The 16,998-nt window shown below is 40.4% G+C and overlaps 1 protein-coding gene across 1 annotated transcript in view; it reads left to right on the top strand.

Annotated features, from left to right (window-relative positions):
- The window catches only part of LOC101848372, a 56,521-nt gene that overhangs the window by 27,726 nt on the left and 11,797 nt on the right, over positions 1 to 16,998 (top strand). Inside the window, exons 5-11 of the mRNA XM_005104113.3 lie at positions 2,430 to 2,638; positions 3,380 to 3,507; positions 7,234 to 7,415; positions 8,592 to 8,702; positions 9,277 to 9,397; positions 11,077 to 11,277; positions 16,091 to 16,243. Of these exons, the coding sequence (XP_005104170.1) occupies positions 2,430 to 2,638; positions 3,380 to 3,507; positions 7,234 to 7,415; positions 8,592 to 8,702; positions 9,277 to 9,397; positions 11,077 to 11,277; positions 16,091 to 16,243 (1,105 nt within the window). The remainder of the gene's footprint in view (positions 1 to 2,429; positions 2,639 to 3,379; positions 3,508 to 7,233; positions 7,416 to 8,591; positions 8,703 to 9,276; positions 9,398 to 11,076; positions 11,278 to 16,090; positions 16,244 to 16,998) is intronic.

Raw genomic sequence — 16,998 nt, 5'->3', positions numbered from 1 at the left:
ACACTATGCTTGTGCAGCATTCGGGGCGGCGAGGTGATAGGTGACCTGGAGGTGGTGACCAAACTGAGCACGTATATGTTTACTGTGACCAGTACCTCGCCAACCACCGCCTTCGTCCTTGACCTTAAGAACCTGGAGAGACTTGTGGGCAGGCGGAACCAGGTCACCATGGAAGTGATGAAGGAGACAGCCACGGTGAGAATTTCAAATTTGTAACGGAGTGTGGAGATACACCTCGCTGGCAAGCGTTCAGCTGTTCTAAGCCTAGAAAGAAACTCTCTTCAGTAGTTGAAATAAATATATTAAAATATGAACTTTACCAATTTTTATGTTAAAAATACCCAAAATATGCTTCTTTTCTGCCATATTCTAATTTGGGGTTATTCAAGGTAAAAGGTGTACATCAAAGTTGGACAAGAGAAATCTAACATCTCAACCGTGGATGAATAATACGATTTTTTTTTAAATTGTTGATTTGACATTTATTTTCCTGTTTAATATTTAGCTCTGTCTCTTCTTACACTTTATGGGGTCACATTGCCCAATGTCTCAAGCTACCAATCCGTATTCTTTATTCTGGATCGATTGATTTATTTCCCCCCCTGTAGTGATTGCTTAAAAGTGAGGGGGGGGGGGTGACGTAGCTAAAACGGTGGCAAACTTTGTTATAAATTAATGAAACTTTGAGGAAATGACACAGACAATACAACCATGGTATGACTTCTTCCCTTATGGCGTGACTGAAACATCCCCCATGAAAACGGGTTCCCTTGCAGCGATGGACATATTTAGGCTTTATTAAAGTGTCAACAGACTTTCAAGATTTCAATTTCACTATGTCAAGCTGAGAAACAAAAATATTGCCAAGCGACTGAATTGTAATTTCTACGTTATAGTTGTTTTTGGCAGTCGTCTTAACTTATTATTTTTGCAAGTGGGCAAGCAAACAAACAGAAAATCGTATTTACATACTTTGCAAATCCTTTGCTTTACGTGAAATAGTTTTAGTTGTTGTATTGCTTTACATTATATCACAATCTTGGAAACTTTTAATTAAAGAAATTAATAGCAGAAGTATACTCTAGAAAATCCTTGAAATAACAATGGGTTGGAAAGAAGGGGACCTGTGTTTCGAGAACACAAATTTTAATAATAAAAAAGAGTACACAAATTTTGTTGAATTAAACGATTAAAATTCAAAATATTTTCAAACAATGCCCTACACAAAAAGAGGATTCTGGACACCCTGGCATCGTATGACACCTTTAACATTACGCTACCCTATCATTAAAACATTCTCTGCTTAGTATCTAGTTTTCAGAATCTAGACGTAAAACATTTTGATTTTCAAATGTAAATCTTTGAATATCTTGATAACGACTGCCAATAATCTTATGATTTTGATAGAGCAGATGCAACATTTGGTATTTGACCTTATGGTCTGAGTAACGCAAAACGGCCAAAAATGTCAGATAGAAGTATGTGATTTTAAGGGAGCTAGTAGAGGGGCAAAGTCTTCTTTTGTCTTGTGTAACTAAAGGGGTCATCAATACTGCAGTAATGAAACAAAGCGATGTTTTCTTTCTCTGAAACAAATATTATTATAATACGCTTTGGCCAACGTATCGATCGCTCATTGATATCATGATCTGCTCGGGTGTGGGTATGATTTTAATTGTAAATGTTGTCATGCTCCCATTGACACTTTTTACACAATTTTAGAAGCGGGCTGCTTCGACCGTGTCTATAGGGCTATCCAGGGGTGAGATAGATGCACCGTCCCGGCAGAAAGACGAAGGCATTCGATAAAAGTTGTATCTACACTAACATTGTACTGGAAACTCATGTCTTCGCGGTGTGACGGCGAAACGCCTAACCCATACACTATAGACATCAGTATAGAATGAGTGGCCCAAGTTTGACTTGCATTCTCAAACCTGCTCTATTTAGGGAACAAAGGTAAGTCTGTAACAACCTCACCGTATTGAAAGAGACGTTAAACCCGACTATCAGCAATTACTGACGTACCTGAATATTGTCCCAAATGTTTCTCTTTTAAGTCGTTGTACGGTTACCTCCATATTATGCCCCTATACATTTTAAAAACAAACTAAAGTTTTGCACCGTTAGGAACGTGCTTGGTATTTTAGGCTTATAATTTTAATTATCTCCGTGTGTCTTCGGTTGTAGTTTTAGTAAGCGTTTTACGGCATTTGCAACACGTTTCGGCCATATAAGTGCCAAAGATTAGATGAATTTCAAAAAAGTAACAAACGAAAACAAGAAGGAGGAGAGATAAAACACAGTAGATGTTCGACTGAAAAGAAAGAGTGCACCACACCAGAGCACCTGCATACCACCTACAACGTTGGTCTAACTTCCATCAAAGTTCTCTTAACATAATATGTACTATCAAACTGTCTCTACAGAATGTACATCATCCTTCGAGGTGTCTGTCTCGTTTACATTGACGCCAGCCTTACAGGAGAGGAGGACCCGTTCCAGGCCTCGTCGCCACCCCCTCAGCTCCCCAAAGACCCTGCTGCTGCTGCTGGTGGTGCTGCCAACGGATCGCCCGAACCAAGGAAGGCTAGGTCAATAGACCGCTCCAAATATGGCAAATTTATAATGAGATATGGTAAGAATATAATTTTACTGAAAATACACTGTTTGACCTTTTCTTACTCTTCTTTTTCTTTTCTTCTTTCGGTTCTTTTGATTACATTCTTTGTATTTCTCTTTAAGCTCTTACAATGATTTGAAGGCATACATTTTCCCAACATGCACAGGGTAGGAAATTTGTGTAGACTGGTAATTGCTTGTTTCCTTTTCAGCAACCGTGTAATCACAATATTCTGACTTATTAGAGGAGATTATACAAGTAAATAAAAGACCAGAATGCTGTCTAATTTATTGATATTTTCAAACCTTTTTTTGAAATGCCAATGCCCATACTGTAAAATCCTCCGTCTGTGGTTCAGCAGTTAGGCGCTTCGCTGTCTCACAAAGGAGAACCAAGTCGATTCCGAAGTGGGGACAATTTAAAAAAATCGAATAATTTGTTTTTTCCTTTGGATTTTGTATCCCTCTCCTGTTTGGTCGGGTTGACTCGGAAGCCAGCTTCCTAAAATTCTAAATAGCGTGATAGGGGCGTAAAAACACCTACATTTAAAAAGGCAGTAGAACAGAAGTACCCTCACTCATTAATCACCATCATCTTCTCTCTTTCTCTGTCTCTCGCTTTCTTCTCTCTTTCTCTCTCTCTCAACCTCTCGCATTCTCTCTCTCTCTCTCTCTCTCTCTCTCTCTCTCTCTCTCTCTCTCTCTCTCTCTCTCTCTTCCACGTTCCCTCTCACCTCTCCTTTCAATATCTCCTCAGAGTCTGGCAAAAGTTTCGGCGAGGCTGCCCTGCTCTGTGACGACAAATCCCGCAATGCCACGGTCCTTGCTGATGAAGACTGTGATCTTTTAGTTCTTGACCAGGCGCTCTTTGATAAGGCACTAAGGGTAGGTCAATTCCATTCTGGGTATTGACGATTGTGTCACAAGACATTAGCATTAACAGATTACATGCATACAGCGCTTTGACCTATACAGCTATTAGCTTTGGGCGCTTTACATGGATAACAAGATTATTAAGAATAAAACTACCTCAACCGTACATAATTACATGCGTAAAGAGATAGCAGTGAAAAAAGACGTATCAGCACATGATAACACACCTAAGATAAGATATTTAAAAGGCCTTATTCAGCAACAGCAAATATATTATTTTTGCTTTGATTCTTGGGAAAATTGAGCTTCAATTACAGAGGTAGACAAACAAACATGGAGACATTATAAACAATCATTTACAGTTGCACAACTTCCCCGAAAGCAGATCGGGGGATATAACCCAAGAGCCACTCCTAAATAAGGAATTAATGCAACATTTGCTCTAGTGTGGCTAAATATCTATAGCTTGTATTTTCCTTCTTTGCTATGTATGTTACTCTCTAGATCTAGCAACACTTCTTCTAACTTTTGGCACTTAAATGACGATTTGTGATGCAAGTGCCGTAAAACCTTCACTTTAACTATTGAACTTGAAAAAAGCCAAAATCTCAACAAAAAGATGGGTTGAATCTTTTCACTTTTCTCCGTACTATTTGCCTTAGGTTTAACCCTCTACTGTTTAAGGGTAGTTATCAGAGGATGGAGACAGGGTCCTCCGCAGTAGTAAAAGGCCGATTAAAATACTGTTGTCTCTCTTTGTGTTCTATCCATTTTTTGTTCTGTCGTTTAGGTATGTAGAACTCAGTTGAAAAGACGTCTAGTTCGCACTGGCTCTCAGTATTTCTTCTGTTTGTTTTATGTTTTTGTTATTCGCCTTGTTCATCTCTCCGCAAAGGTAATTTTCATATACCTAAACTCTGAAAGACAAAACCCCTCCCCTATATCATGATTTATCTGTCAGTAATAAATCATGTTCCTGTGACTATATTCCCTAGCACTACATCTATCGATCAGTCTTTGGTACTGTGTCTCTCACTATTAGCCTCTCTCATTTTGCAGGCAAAAATACCCTCATGATGAGTAGTTTACACTTTATTATAGTGTTTATCACATTTTGTCTTACCGCTTCTTTCTTTATTTCTTTCGTTGTTTCTTTCATTGTTTCTTTCTTTCTTTCTTTGGTTCTTTCTTTCTTTCTTTCTTCTCTCCGTATGTGTCTGCCTCGTTGTTTGCTTGGTTTTGTTTTTGCTCTTCTTGCTGTTGCTATTTATGTTGTTGTTGTTGAATTTGTTGTGGTTAGCAGAGCTTTTAAATGTACACAATATGATAGTGGCAACATTCCAGGAGATGTGATTAAGTCATTAAAAAATAGGTTTTCCTAATTCACTCAATGTGTTAGACTGAGCTGTATAACAATTCCTCCAGGGCCATTTCACTAAACTCAAAATGCAAACACCTGCGGGAAGAATCAGAAAAAGTCTATAAACAGAAAAATCGAAAACGCAAATCCTGACAAGGGTACCAGAAATATTATATTTACCCCAGTAATCTTAATGGGTTGACGTATTGAAGTGCACAGAACTCTTTATTAATTCTTCATTAATTATACAAATGAAGCCCTAGACACAGATGGAAGGGATCTAATACTTATTAGAGATTTATGCTGTGATCAAAATACAACCATAAACATTGAGGGAGACGACAGTGAATATAATCAGTTTAAAGGGGAGTTAGGCTAGGGTGTGTTATGTCACCAGAAATGCACAGTGAAACAATTCTTTGAAATATAGACAAATGTCCATGTCTCAAACTGAGGGAATAATATCAGATGTGATGACGATACTTATGTGATTGCAGATATTCTGGGAAAAGACCTTCAGTATTCTTTCTATGTTGTGATGGAAGGTGAAGGCATAGGATTACCTTTTGAACGAACAGAAAAGAGAAGGCATTGTATTTTTTTAAAAATAATAAATTATATTTCTGATCTCATAAGCATAAATGGAAAAATCAAACAACTTCATCAACGGTCCAAACTATATGATATATGTACGAGTGATTGTTATCCGATGCCAAATGTTCCACAGAGTTCAAACGGAGAATTGCAATAGCCAACGACAGTTCCAATAAAATGAGTGCATTCCTGAAAAATAGAAGCATCACAATAACTGCCACAATAAAAGTTCCAAAAGGACATGTGTCGTCAAACATGTGGTTTCTTGCGAAATTGTAGAGAATTCCATAAAGGGGAAAAAATTAATTGGGAGAGCGCTGAAAGATACCAGTGTTGCTCATAAATAAGAACAATTACGAACTGTCTAAATGCAGTTTCTATGAAACTGTAATCGACAAAAAGACCTTGGAAATCTGTGTATAACCGGGGAATAATTTGAAGGCAAGCGAGGTTGCATAGACCCAGAGCAACCTGCTTGGAAAACCTTAAGGATGGAAAACGAGGAGAGACCAGGATTATGCATGTACGAGGGGAACATCAAAAGTTTTTTAAAACTTACCTAGAAGGAATAAAAGTAGAAAGCTGAGATTTGGTACTAACCTTAATCTTTCTCTATTTAGTCCCATCCCACAGTTATACATTTTGCCAAAGGTGTTTGACATTGAAAAGACCTTGAGAATAGAAGACCCTCTCGTTTTCAGAAAAACTAGCCCTCTATTGCTTCTTTGACCTCACCATCACTTCCCTTCTAAATCCTTTTTTAAGTTTGGTGAATAAAAGAAAGGCGGACGATGCTAGATCTGGAGAACAGAGTAGATGTAGCAAAAGTTCATAGCCAGATCTGCAGCTTTTCTTGAAGTGTGTGCTGACACGTTGTCGTGAAGCAGCAAAATGCTTTTTCGGATCTTTCCTTTGCGCTTTTCTCTTATAGCCTCTCATTCATTCTTTTTATCTGGTTAGAATAACGGTCTCCTCCAGAGATCGTATGTACATTTTCAAGTATTCTGCCATGATCACTCCTTCGTGATCCACTCAAAAAACTGATAACATAACTTTTTCACTTAATGGCTGCACCTTTGCTTTCTCGGTGTTGGAGACGAGGACGATTTCCACTGCATTGATGCGGATTTTGACTCTGGACCATAGCGGTGGACCCATGTCTCATTCTTGATTACAAGTCTTTCCAAAAATTTACTTTTATTGTTTTCATACTGACTAAGCAATTCTTCACAATCATGGACTCGTTGTCTGCTGTGATGTTGTTTTCTTTTTTTAGCTCAGGTCAGCTTTGTCTGGAAGGGTTAAAGCAGCCAGTCCCCCAATCAATATGCCCGTTTCAATGACGGCGTAACATCTTTAAGATATTAATACAGAATAAATCTACACTGCATACGCAAAAACACTCACTCATGTACATGAATAAAATAGTTTTACACACAAATATAAACATACTCCCATCCTTTTTCTCCGTCTGCCCCACTCCCCCCCTCTCTCTCTCTCTCTATCCCTCTCTCTCTCTCTCTCTCTCTCTCTCTCTCTCTCTCTCTCTCTCTCCGCTCTCTCTCTCCCTCTCTTTCATTCTTTTTTTCTTTCTTTCTCTCCCTAGTATACCCACGAAAGTGCACTCGCACTTATCGTTCTGCAAAACGATAACGCTGTCTTTCTTCACCACCCCATCCCAACTCCTTTATCTTCACTCACAACTACTCCCTGTAATCCTTCACTTTCCACTCCCACGTTATTGCCCAATGCCATCTCTCACCAATGTCACCCACATTATCCAGGCAGAACAAGAGCTGGAGTACGCAGAGGTCTGTCACTTTGTAGAGAATCACCCATATTTCCGCCACATGTCACCCAAGTTCAAACGGCTACTGGAGCTGTCTCTCCGGAAAGACACATTTCCCTTTGACTCGGTGATGACCCAACAGGGAATGCCTGTGACCTCTTTGATATTTATTCTCAAGTGAGTCAAAAGGACGGAAACTGACAGGTGCATTTTGCTATTTAAAGTTTAAAAAAGACAAATTGCAAAGGTTAGTTTTGTTGGGAAAACCATCACAGAAAGAGAAAGAAAGAGAGAGAAAGAGAGAGAATAAGATATAGATAGATAGATAGATAGATAGATAGATAGATAGATAGATAGATAGATAGATAGATAGATAGATAGATAGATAGATAGATAGATAGATAGATAGATAGAGAGATAGAGAGACAGAGAGAGACAAAGAGAGAGAGAGAGAAAGAGAGAGAGAGAGAGAGAGAGAGAGAGAGAGAGAGAGAGAGAGAGAGAGAGAGAGAGAGAGAGAGAGAGAGAGAGAGAGAGAGAGGTATTACCTATGTGATTTTGGGAGAGAGACGGACAGACAGTTACTTATTCATTCTCTCCCTGTACCATCAGGCACACAATACAAATCAGACACAAAGGCAGAAAGAAGTCGTCGCCACAATAGTCCGTCAATGGCCACTTCTATATCTTTGGCACGTCTAGGCCTTGGGCGATTGCCTGATTATGCCTTTGTATATCCCAATCGGTGTACATCTTTATGTTTCCAATTGGCCTCTTAGGTCTAAAGCCTACTTGTTTGTCTCTCAATGTTTCTGCTCCCATCTATAGCAGTTTGGATGCTTGACAGACAGACGACAAAAAATAGAAAAAAAGTAGTGTGAGTGAGTGAGTGAGTGAGTGAGTGAGTGAGTGAGTGAGTGTGTGTGTGTATGTGTTGTGTGTCTGTGTGCGTTTGTTTTTGACAGAGAGACAGACAGACAGACAGACAGACAGACAGAGTGGGAGTACAGAGAGAGACAGAGAGAAAGAGAGAGAGAGAGAGAGAGAGAGAGAGAGAGAGAGAGAGAGAGAAAGAGAGAGAGAAAGAGAATGGAGAGAGAGAGAGAGAGAGAGAGAGAGAGAGAGAGAGAGAGAGAGACAGAGAGGGGAGTGGGGGTGAAGAGAAATATAGAAATAAGAAAGTGAAAAAAGATGGGGGGTAGATATTAAGTTATGACACAGACAAAGAATGAGATTAAAAGGAGTGAGTTAAACAAGAAAAAAAAAACCTGTATAAATTGACTAGATTTGTAATTATCAGTGCGTAGAATCACACAACTTGGTAAATAAGCATTCTTTTCCTTTGGCACTCAGGGGTCAGGCAAATATGTATTTGGAACCACATGCCTATCAGAAACAGTACAGTCACTTGTGGCCCTTCGAAGCAGGAGTGGACCTGTATTCCCATGAGTTCGAATGGCTTAGGTAAGTAAACAGTAGAGTTCTTCCTGAATAAAAGCTGGAAAACATCATGTGTGGTGGAAGTTATGAATCTACGTGCAACAGGAAAAGAACAATCGATGTAGGACCAGTCTAAACAAAATTGTAGTACATAAAGGCCAGGGACTCATAATAAAATGTACGACCCCCTCCTCAACACTAACATACACACAAAACGTACAAACAATCAAACAAGCTAATACAAAATAAATCAAAACCAAAAGAAAACAATTTAAGAAACAAAGAAACAAAAAACAACAACAACCCCAAAACAAATAGGTAAGTCCCAGAACTTTTCTGAAAGAAAGTTAAATAAAAGCTAATCTACTTTAAGTACTGTCTACTTTCCTTTAAGGGACTATCTCAATTTGCACGTTTGTGCATCTGTATGTGCTCTCTCGCTTCTTTCTTATTTTGTCTCTTAATTGATTAAAGAATCCCCCCCCCCCCCGCCCTCACTATAAAACATCATTTCATTTACTTGCGTGATGTGCATTCCGTTTCCTCAAAAGATAAATTCATGAGCAATAACGATAATGACTGAGGTCGTTGTTTGCAGAGAATCCCGGCGGAACAACATTTTGAGGAAATACGAAGATCCGGCCGTGTGGCCTACCAAGTCGGAACATCTGGTGGTCAAGCGGACGGAAGGATACGCAGCTGCTGAAAAACGTGTGCAGGTATGTGTGCCAAATTAAGGCTGTCGGACTCGCAATCGTGAGGTAGTGGGTTCCCATTCCGTCAGTGGCTCGACGTTGTGTTCTTTAGAAAGGCACTTAACACGAATTTTCCTCACTTCACTCAGGTGAAATTGGGTACCCAGGTATAGACAGTGAAAGATCTTGTCAGTTTGTTAGTATTTGAGCGCTTGGAATCTGCAGCTTTTTCTGTGTTCTTCTCGGGAAGCCGACAATTTTTCTAAGCATTCTAGGGTCTGCTGGGGAAATATTTGCTGTAAAGCAGATAGAACATGCTGTAGAGCGTGGATATGCGGTAAGTAAGTGCAATTATTATTAATAATGCTTATTATTATCATTATTATTAAAGTATTATTATTATTATTATTATTGTTATTATTATCATTATTATTATTATTATTATTATTATTATTATTATTATTATTATTATTATTATTATTATTATTATCATTATCATCATTATCATTATTCATCAGCAAGCGTACAGAAATCGTGAACACAATGTCTGCGTCCACTTTGTAAATGGTTGGTTTTAACTTTTTTTGGTACGTTGATCTTGATGTACACTATCTCTTCTATTGTGTTGCCATTGCTCACTTCTTGTGTACTCTACCACTTACTGTTACAGTGGCTCAAGGTTCAACACGTAGTGAACACTATCAATAACTATTCTGTGTCACTGTCCGCCTCTGGTATCCAACATTTCACTTATTATAGCGTGTCAAGGTTCACCACGGGTGCAGTCTTACTTACTATGGTGTGTTATGTCTCACCCTAGAAAGTTGGAGTGCTAGAAGTTTCTCATGATTTTCAAGTTAAGAAATTTGAATGTTATGATTTTTGCCTTGAAACCATTTTCTTTTTGACTAAAGAAGGTATGGGAAACATATCCACAGATTACAAATATTCGTCGTTTTGTGAGATAAGACTGTGGTTTATGTTCTCGTTGTGCGTTCAACTTTGGTCCCAACGCTAATTTGTTCCTGTTCAATTACGAGTACTTGGCTCGTCGTATCTTTGTCTTTTCCCCGAGAAGGCTGTCATTTATTTGAGGCTACCCCCCACCCTTATCCAGACACAGATTAAAATACACAGGAGAACAAAGGAGAACAAGGACTGATTACACATTATAGCACCCCTTCCAAATTAATCGAAAGGAATGGTTTCAAAAACCCGTATAAGAATTCAAAAATTGTGCTACGTATGTATGACAGAAGATACAGCCACACAAAATATGTTATTGACGCCCTCCCCTTTTTCCACAAAAAGCAAACAAAAAGCTGCGAAACCCCACAAATTACTAATGAAAACAGTTTAACCCACAAAAGAAGGAAATCACAATTACATAACAAAACAAACAATAAAACAAATAAACCAACAAACAAACACACAAATAAACAAACAAACAAAAACCCCAACAATTGTTAACCTTTCAAGAAAATTTGAACAAGCTAGGAAGTCATAACATATTTTTTGTTACTATTAATACTATCAGTATCGTCACTATTTATAGTATGCCACACTATTCTCTAACAACCCCCCTCCCCCCCAAACCCCAAATCACTTCCCCATGCACTGCCCTCTCCCCCCCCCCTCAACCTCCAAATCACTTCCCCATACACTGCCCCCCTACCCCCCCCCCCCCAACCTAAACATCCCAGGATCGCACACTATGCTTGTGCAGCATTCGGGGCGGCGAGGTGATAGGTGACCTGGAGGTGGTGACCAAACTGAGCACGTATATGTTTACTGTGACCAGTACCTCGCCAACCACCGCCTTCGTCCTTGACCTTAAGAACCTGGAGAGACTTGTGGGCAGGCGGAACCAGGTCACCATGGAAGTGATGAAGGAGACAGCCACGGTGAGAATTTCAAATTTGTAACGGAGTGTGGAGATACACCTCGCTGGCAAGCGTTCAGCTGTTCTAAGCCTAGAAAGAAACTCTCTTCAGTAGTTGAAATAAATATATTAAAATATGAACTTTACCAATTTTTATGTTAAAAATACCCAAAATATGCTTCTTTTCTGCCATATTCTAATTTGGGGTTATTCAAGGTAAAAGGTGTACATCAAAGTTGGACAAGAGAAATCTAACATCTCAACCGTGGATGAATAATACGATTTTTTTTTAAATTGTTGATTTGACATTTATTTTCCTGTTTAATATTGTGTTTTTGTTAATAATCATCATCATCATCATTGCCTTTCTCACCCTGCACCAGGGTATAGGCCACGGACAAACACCCCCCACTTTTCTCTATCCTGGGCTAGCCTCTTGATGTTATTCCATGTCTTCCCACTTTTCTGTACATCGATTTCTGTGATTCTTCTCCAAGTTCCACGAGGTCTTCCCCTTGATCTCTTGCCCTGTGGGTTCCAATCCAAAACTTTCTTTGTTATGCAGCTGCCTGACTTCCTGAGAGTATGTCCAATCCATCGCCACCGCCTTCTTCCTACCTCATCTCTGACTGGGATATGTCTTGTTTTCCTTAACACTTCCACATTGGTGACCCTGTCTGTCCATCTGATCCTCAGTAACTTTCTTAGACACCTGTTCAAGAAAACCTGGATCCTCTTTATACAAGTCTGCTATGCGTTCCATGCCTCACATCCATACAACAGGACCGACTTCACGTTTGAATTGAAAATCCTCAGCTTTGTTCGAAGTGAAATCTCTCTGGTCTTCCAAATCCTATCCAAAGATATGAAAGCAGCCTGTGCTTTTCCAATGCGGGACTTTATTTCAGCACCTGTTCCTCCCTCTCTGTCTATTATGCTCCCAAGATAACAGAAGGATTCAACGTTTTCTAGGGCCTTTCCTTTTATTGTGACCTGCTCCTTTCGTTGTGCATCTGTCCTTAGTACCTTTGACTTTCCGGGGTGGATCCTCAATCCAACAGACTCCGATAGGCTGTTTAATACTGAAGTCTTTGCTTGTATCTGTTCCTGGGTGTGCGACAGAAGCGCCAAGTCGTCTGCGAATCCAGATCGTCCAACTGTGTCCATGGTGTCCACTGTATACGATTTCTGTGTCGTCTGGTGGTTTCCTTCATCAGCCAGTTGATTGCCAATATGAAGAGGAACGGTGATAGTAAGCATCCCTGTCTCACTCCAGTCTTGATGTCAAAGCTGTCTGTGAGCTGGCCATCATGTACAACCCTGCAACTTGTCCCTTCGTACATGCTTTTGATGAGGTTCACCAACTTCTGTGGGATTCCGTGGTGTTTCATTATCTTCCATAGTGTCGCTCGGTCTATACTGTCAAAGGCCTTCTCGTAGTCAAGGAAGTTGACAATCAGCTGGGAGTTCCACTCCAGGGACTGTTCCACAATAATCCTCAGCGTGGCAATCTGGTCGGTGGTTGAGCGATTTTTCCGAAAACCGGCCTGTTCATCCCGTAGTCTTGGATCCGTTCCTGTCTTGATTCTTTCCAGAACGATTCTGTTGAAGACCTTACCTGGTATTGAGAGAAGAGTGATCCCTCTATAGTTGCTGCAGTTGCTGAGATCCCCCCTTTTTGGAAGCTTCACGAGGTGTCCTTCTTTCCAATCCTTTGGGAACTTGCTCTCATTCCAGATCCTGGTAAACAGTGGGAATAGGATGTCTGCCGTCACATTGGCAACTGCTTTTAGGGCTTCAGGTGAAATCTGGTCAGGACCGGCCGCTTTACCTTTGTTCAGCTTCTTATTGGCATCCAAAATCTCTTGTTTTGATGGAGCATCACAGCAGATAGGTAACTCATTTCTTGCTGGCAGTATTTTTAGTGGGTTACTCGGTGGTGGTCTGTTCAGGAGACTGTTGAAATGCTCTACCCATCGCTTAGACTGAGCTTCCTTTCCAAAAATGCTTTTCCCATCTTGGTCCTTTACAGGTACTTCAGGTTTCCCATATTTTCCAGCAAGTGTCCTTGTGGTCTGATAAAGGATTCGCATGTACCCTCGTATCGCTGCTTCCTCTGCCTTCTCTGCTAGCCTGTTTATGAATTCCTCCTTGTCTTTTCTTATTGATTTCTTGACATCTTTAGCTGTTGTCCTGTACTGTTCCACTACATCCGCTTTTGCTCCTCTTGTTCTACTTGCATTCGCTTCTGCCTTCAGTTGTCTTCTTATCCTAATTAGATCCAAAGAGTGTTGGCTAATCCATTCCTTGTGCTCCCATTTCTTCCCATCAAGTACTTCTTGACATGTTGATGTAAAGACTTCTTTGACCTTGGTCCAGTGTGTATCCACCTCCGTGTCCTCCCCGTCAAGATCAGCCAGAGGTTGGAATCTGTTCCTCAGCTGCAGTTGAAACTCTTCTTTCATGTGTCCGTCCAAGAGACTTACTTGGAACTTGGTTCTTTTGATTCCTGTGCTGGTTCCGTGCTTTTTGAGTCGTAGCTTCAGTTTTGCCAACAGCAGATGATGATCCGATCCAACATCTGCCCCTCTCTGTACTTTGACATCTTCCATTGAACGCCTGAACTTACGAGAGATACAAAAATGATCTATCTGGTTCTCCGTCACTCCATCTGGCAAAACCCATGTGGCCTTGTGGATCCTCTTGTGGGGAAAAACAGAGCCTCCAATAACAAAACTGTTGAAAGCACATATATTTGCGAATCGCTCCCCGTTCTCATTCATTTGTCCCAAGCCATGTTGTCCCATAATTCTTTCATACCCAACGTTGTCCTGACCAATCTTGGCATTGGCATCTCCCATTATGATGTTGACATCCTTCCTTGGTAGTTTGTCGATGACCCCCTGGAGCTGGCTGTAAAAAGCATCCTTGTCTTCATCTGAAGCATCATTTGTTGGGGCGTAGATCTGTACTATATTCATGTTGATGTTCTTGCTCCTTGTAGTGAATGAAGCCATGATGATCCTTTCCCCGTGTGGTTCCCATCCTCTAAGTGACTTCTGTGCATACTTACTCAAAATGATTCCCACTCCCTCCGCATGGTACTTATCTTCCCTCCCTGAATACAATACTTGTGCCCCCGAGCTGAGCTGCTTCTGTCCAGACTGTATCCAGTGTGTTTCGCTGACTCCTAGTATGTGCAGCCTGTATCTCTTCATCTCTTGTACAACTTGAGAACTCTTTCCTGCTTCATACAGGGTGCGAACATTCCACGACGCAATCCGGAGAGACTTGTTCGACAGAGAAGGTTTCGGGTCAGAAGAGTCCTTTCGGCTTTGTCCGCTGTCCTTCATTGTTCCTGCTGATACAGAAGCTCCTCCGTCTCCCAAGATCGAAGAATAAAAAGTTGTGTTTGTCCGTGTTTCTGTAACTTACTGTTTTTTACTAGGTTGGGTAGTTGGCCCTCCGCAAACTGGCACTTTTCGGGCGACCGGACCTATGCACTTTAAGTCGCCTCTTACGACACGCAGTATCACGGCAGGTGTATTCTTTGCTCCCCCATAGTAAAACTACGGGGCCCCCCACCAGCAGGGGAGTTTGTTAATAATATCCCCAGTGAAATATTTACAAATGGAGATAAATCCGACGCGTTTCGTCTTTTGCACTCCTTAACTTAGTTGGTTCCGAACATGTCCTCTGAAGTTTGTGTATTGCGTTAAAAAAAATAATGTGATAACATCACACCAACCCATCACCCTACAAACACTTTACATAATATGTACCAATAAAACATTCTTAGGTCGTTCAGAGAAGGAAAGAACATCTATTTGACCCAAACCATTAATGAACTATACATTTTATGGATAGCTTACGATTTCGAATTATTGTTTCCTGAAGTGAAATGACTTATCCAGATATAAAAAGTATAGACTTCGAATCCCCGGTATTGTTTAAAAAGACGTTCTCATTGCATCTTTTAGCTGGAGTCATTTTTTGGGGTTTGGGGGGAGGGGGGGGAGGGTACCGTCTTGATCAATGTCATTTCAGTAAAACTTAAAAGAAAATGAGTGTGAAGAGAGTGAGAGAGTAAGATAAAAATAGAGAAAGAGGGAGAAAGATAGTCAGTTAGAGAAAGAGAGAGAGAGAAAGAGAGAGACAAAGAGAGAGAGAGAGGAGAGAGAGAGGAGAGAGAGAGAGAGAGAGAGAGAGAGAGAGAGAGAGAGAGGGGGGGGGAGGCAAGAAGTGAGTGAAAGGATTACTATTAGAACTATGTTCTCTGTATTATGGTAAGGCATTATTAATCACTCTCCTAGTAGAAACGTGCCATATACCCGCAGTCTGGTTCTGTTATCTATTTATTAAGTTGCATGAGGAAAACTAATTTCGGCGATTAACCATTGACAAATCAACAACGTGTCCATAAACTCTCGTGTGTCACCACTTATCTTATAGAATCGTTATGCTCAGACTTAGTAGGTCTAGAGAGATAACAGCACTTTCTTATCCCTGCCGTCATATACAACTAAAATAGTTGAATATACGGAAACTATTGTTGTGAGCAACACTGTAAGACCGTTATTTTGTCATTGCGTTTCTTTTTACTGAACCTCAAAGTGGATGGTTGGCGAGTGCTCTGATGTGGTTTGCTTTACTTTTTTTTTTTTTTTTTTTTTTACAAAAAAACATCTATCTTCCCTATCTCTCCTCCTTTTTTTGAGTGTGTAACTCTCTTGTCACACCTCTAATCTTTTTCATTTATATGACATAATTGTGCTGCAAGTGCCCTAAAACTTGTACTAAAATGAAATGTAAAACTCAAATCTGAAACACTGCAGGAAAAGCTTGAGATGAGAGCACACTCACACTATGGCAAGGACGTCAGTTTCCTCAGCTATCTTCTCTACAAGATCAGGGAGGAGCGACTGCCCTCAGCTAAGAAACTCCCCCCGATTAAATCAACCAAACAGTTGCCTCCAAAGGAAATACAGGCGAGTGCATGTTGATAATCTGTATTCTTTTTATATAGGTATTTTACGTCCCAACAAACACAAGTCATATCATTTAGAAGGCGGGCTTCAGACTGTCACGGTCAGCCAGGGCCTCGGACTCAGAGGGACACAACACCACTGCAGAAAGACTGAGATAATAAAAGAAAAAAAATTCCTACCACTTGGGAGTTGAACTCAGATATCCTGTTTGCAACAGCAAAGCAAACCGCCTTGACTCCACGCCACAGACGCCTGATCATCATATTAATCTAGCTCTTAGTACATGAAACTTTCAAACTCCTTCGTATTCATTGGCCCCTGTCATATTAATATACATGAACAATTCTCTACAGTACGGACGGCATGAAAACATTGTGTTTGTATGAAATAGACAGAAAATAACCAAAGTTTCCTTTTCTACTTCCCTTTCGCATTTCCATTAGTCAAAAATTTGCTTTTAAGTATTTTTAACCAACGTTCTGAAATCCAGATTCCTTGCCATAAACATCTATTAGTATTGAGACAAAGGCACAGGGCCTCGAGTGAAGGTTGCTGGCACCTTGGAAACAGCCGCAAAGCAATAACACAGACGACTGATAAATTGGAAAACAGGCAATTACTTTTTTTTTAACGTGTTCGTTGGGAATGCGTAGTGTGACTTTTACATAGTAAAGGTCTGGTTTTTTAAAAGTGTGACAATCAATTTAAACACAAGCACAGACATCAACTCGCCTACCAACATACACCGCCCCCCC

Source organism: Aplysia californica, unplaced genomic scaffold, assembly GCF_000002075.1.
Source record: "Aplysia californica isolate F4 #8 unplaced genomic scaffold, AplCal3.0 scaffold00405, whole genome shotgun sequence".
NCBI classification, from domain to species: Eukaryota; Metazoa; Mollusca; class Gastropoda; order Aplysiida; family Aplysiidae; genus Aplysia; species Aplysia californica.
The sequence above is the reverse complement of the archived record's forward strand: the minus strand, read 5'-3'. Positions and strand labels throughout refer to the sequence as shown.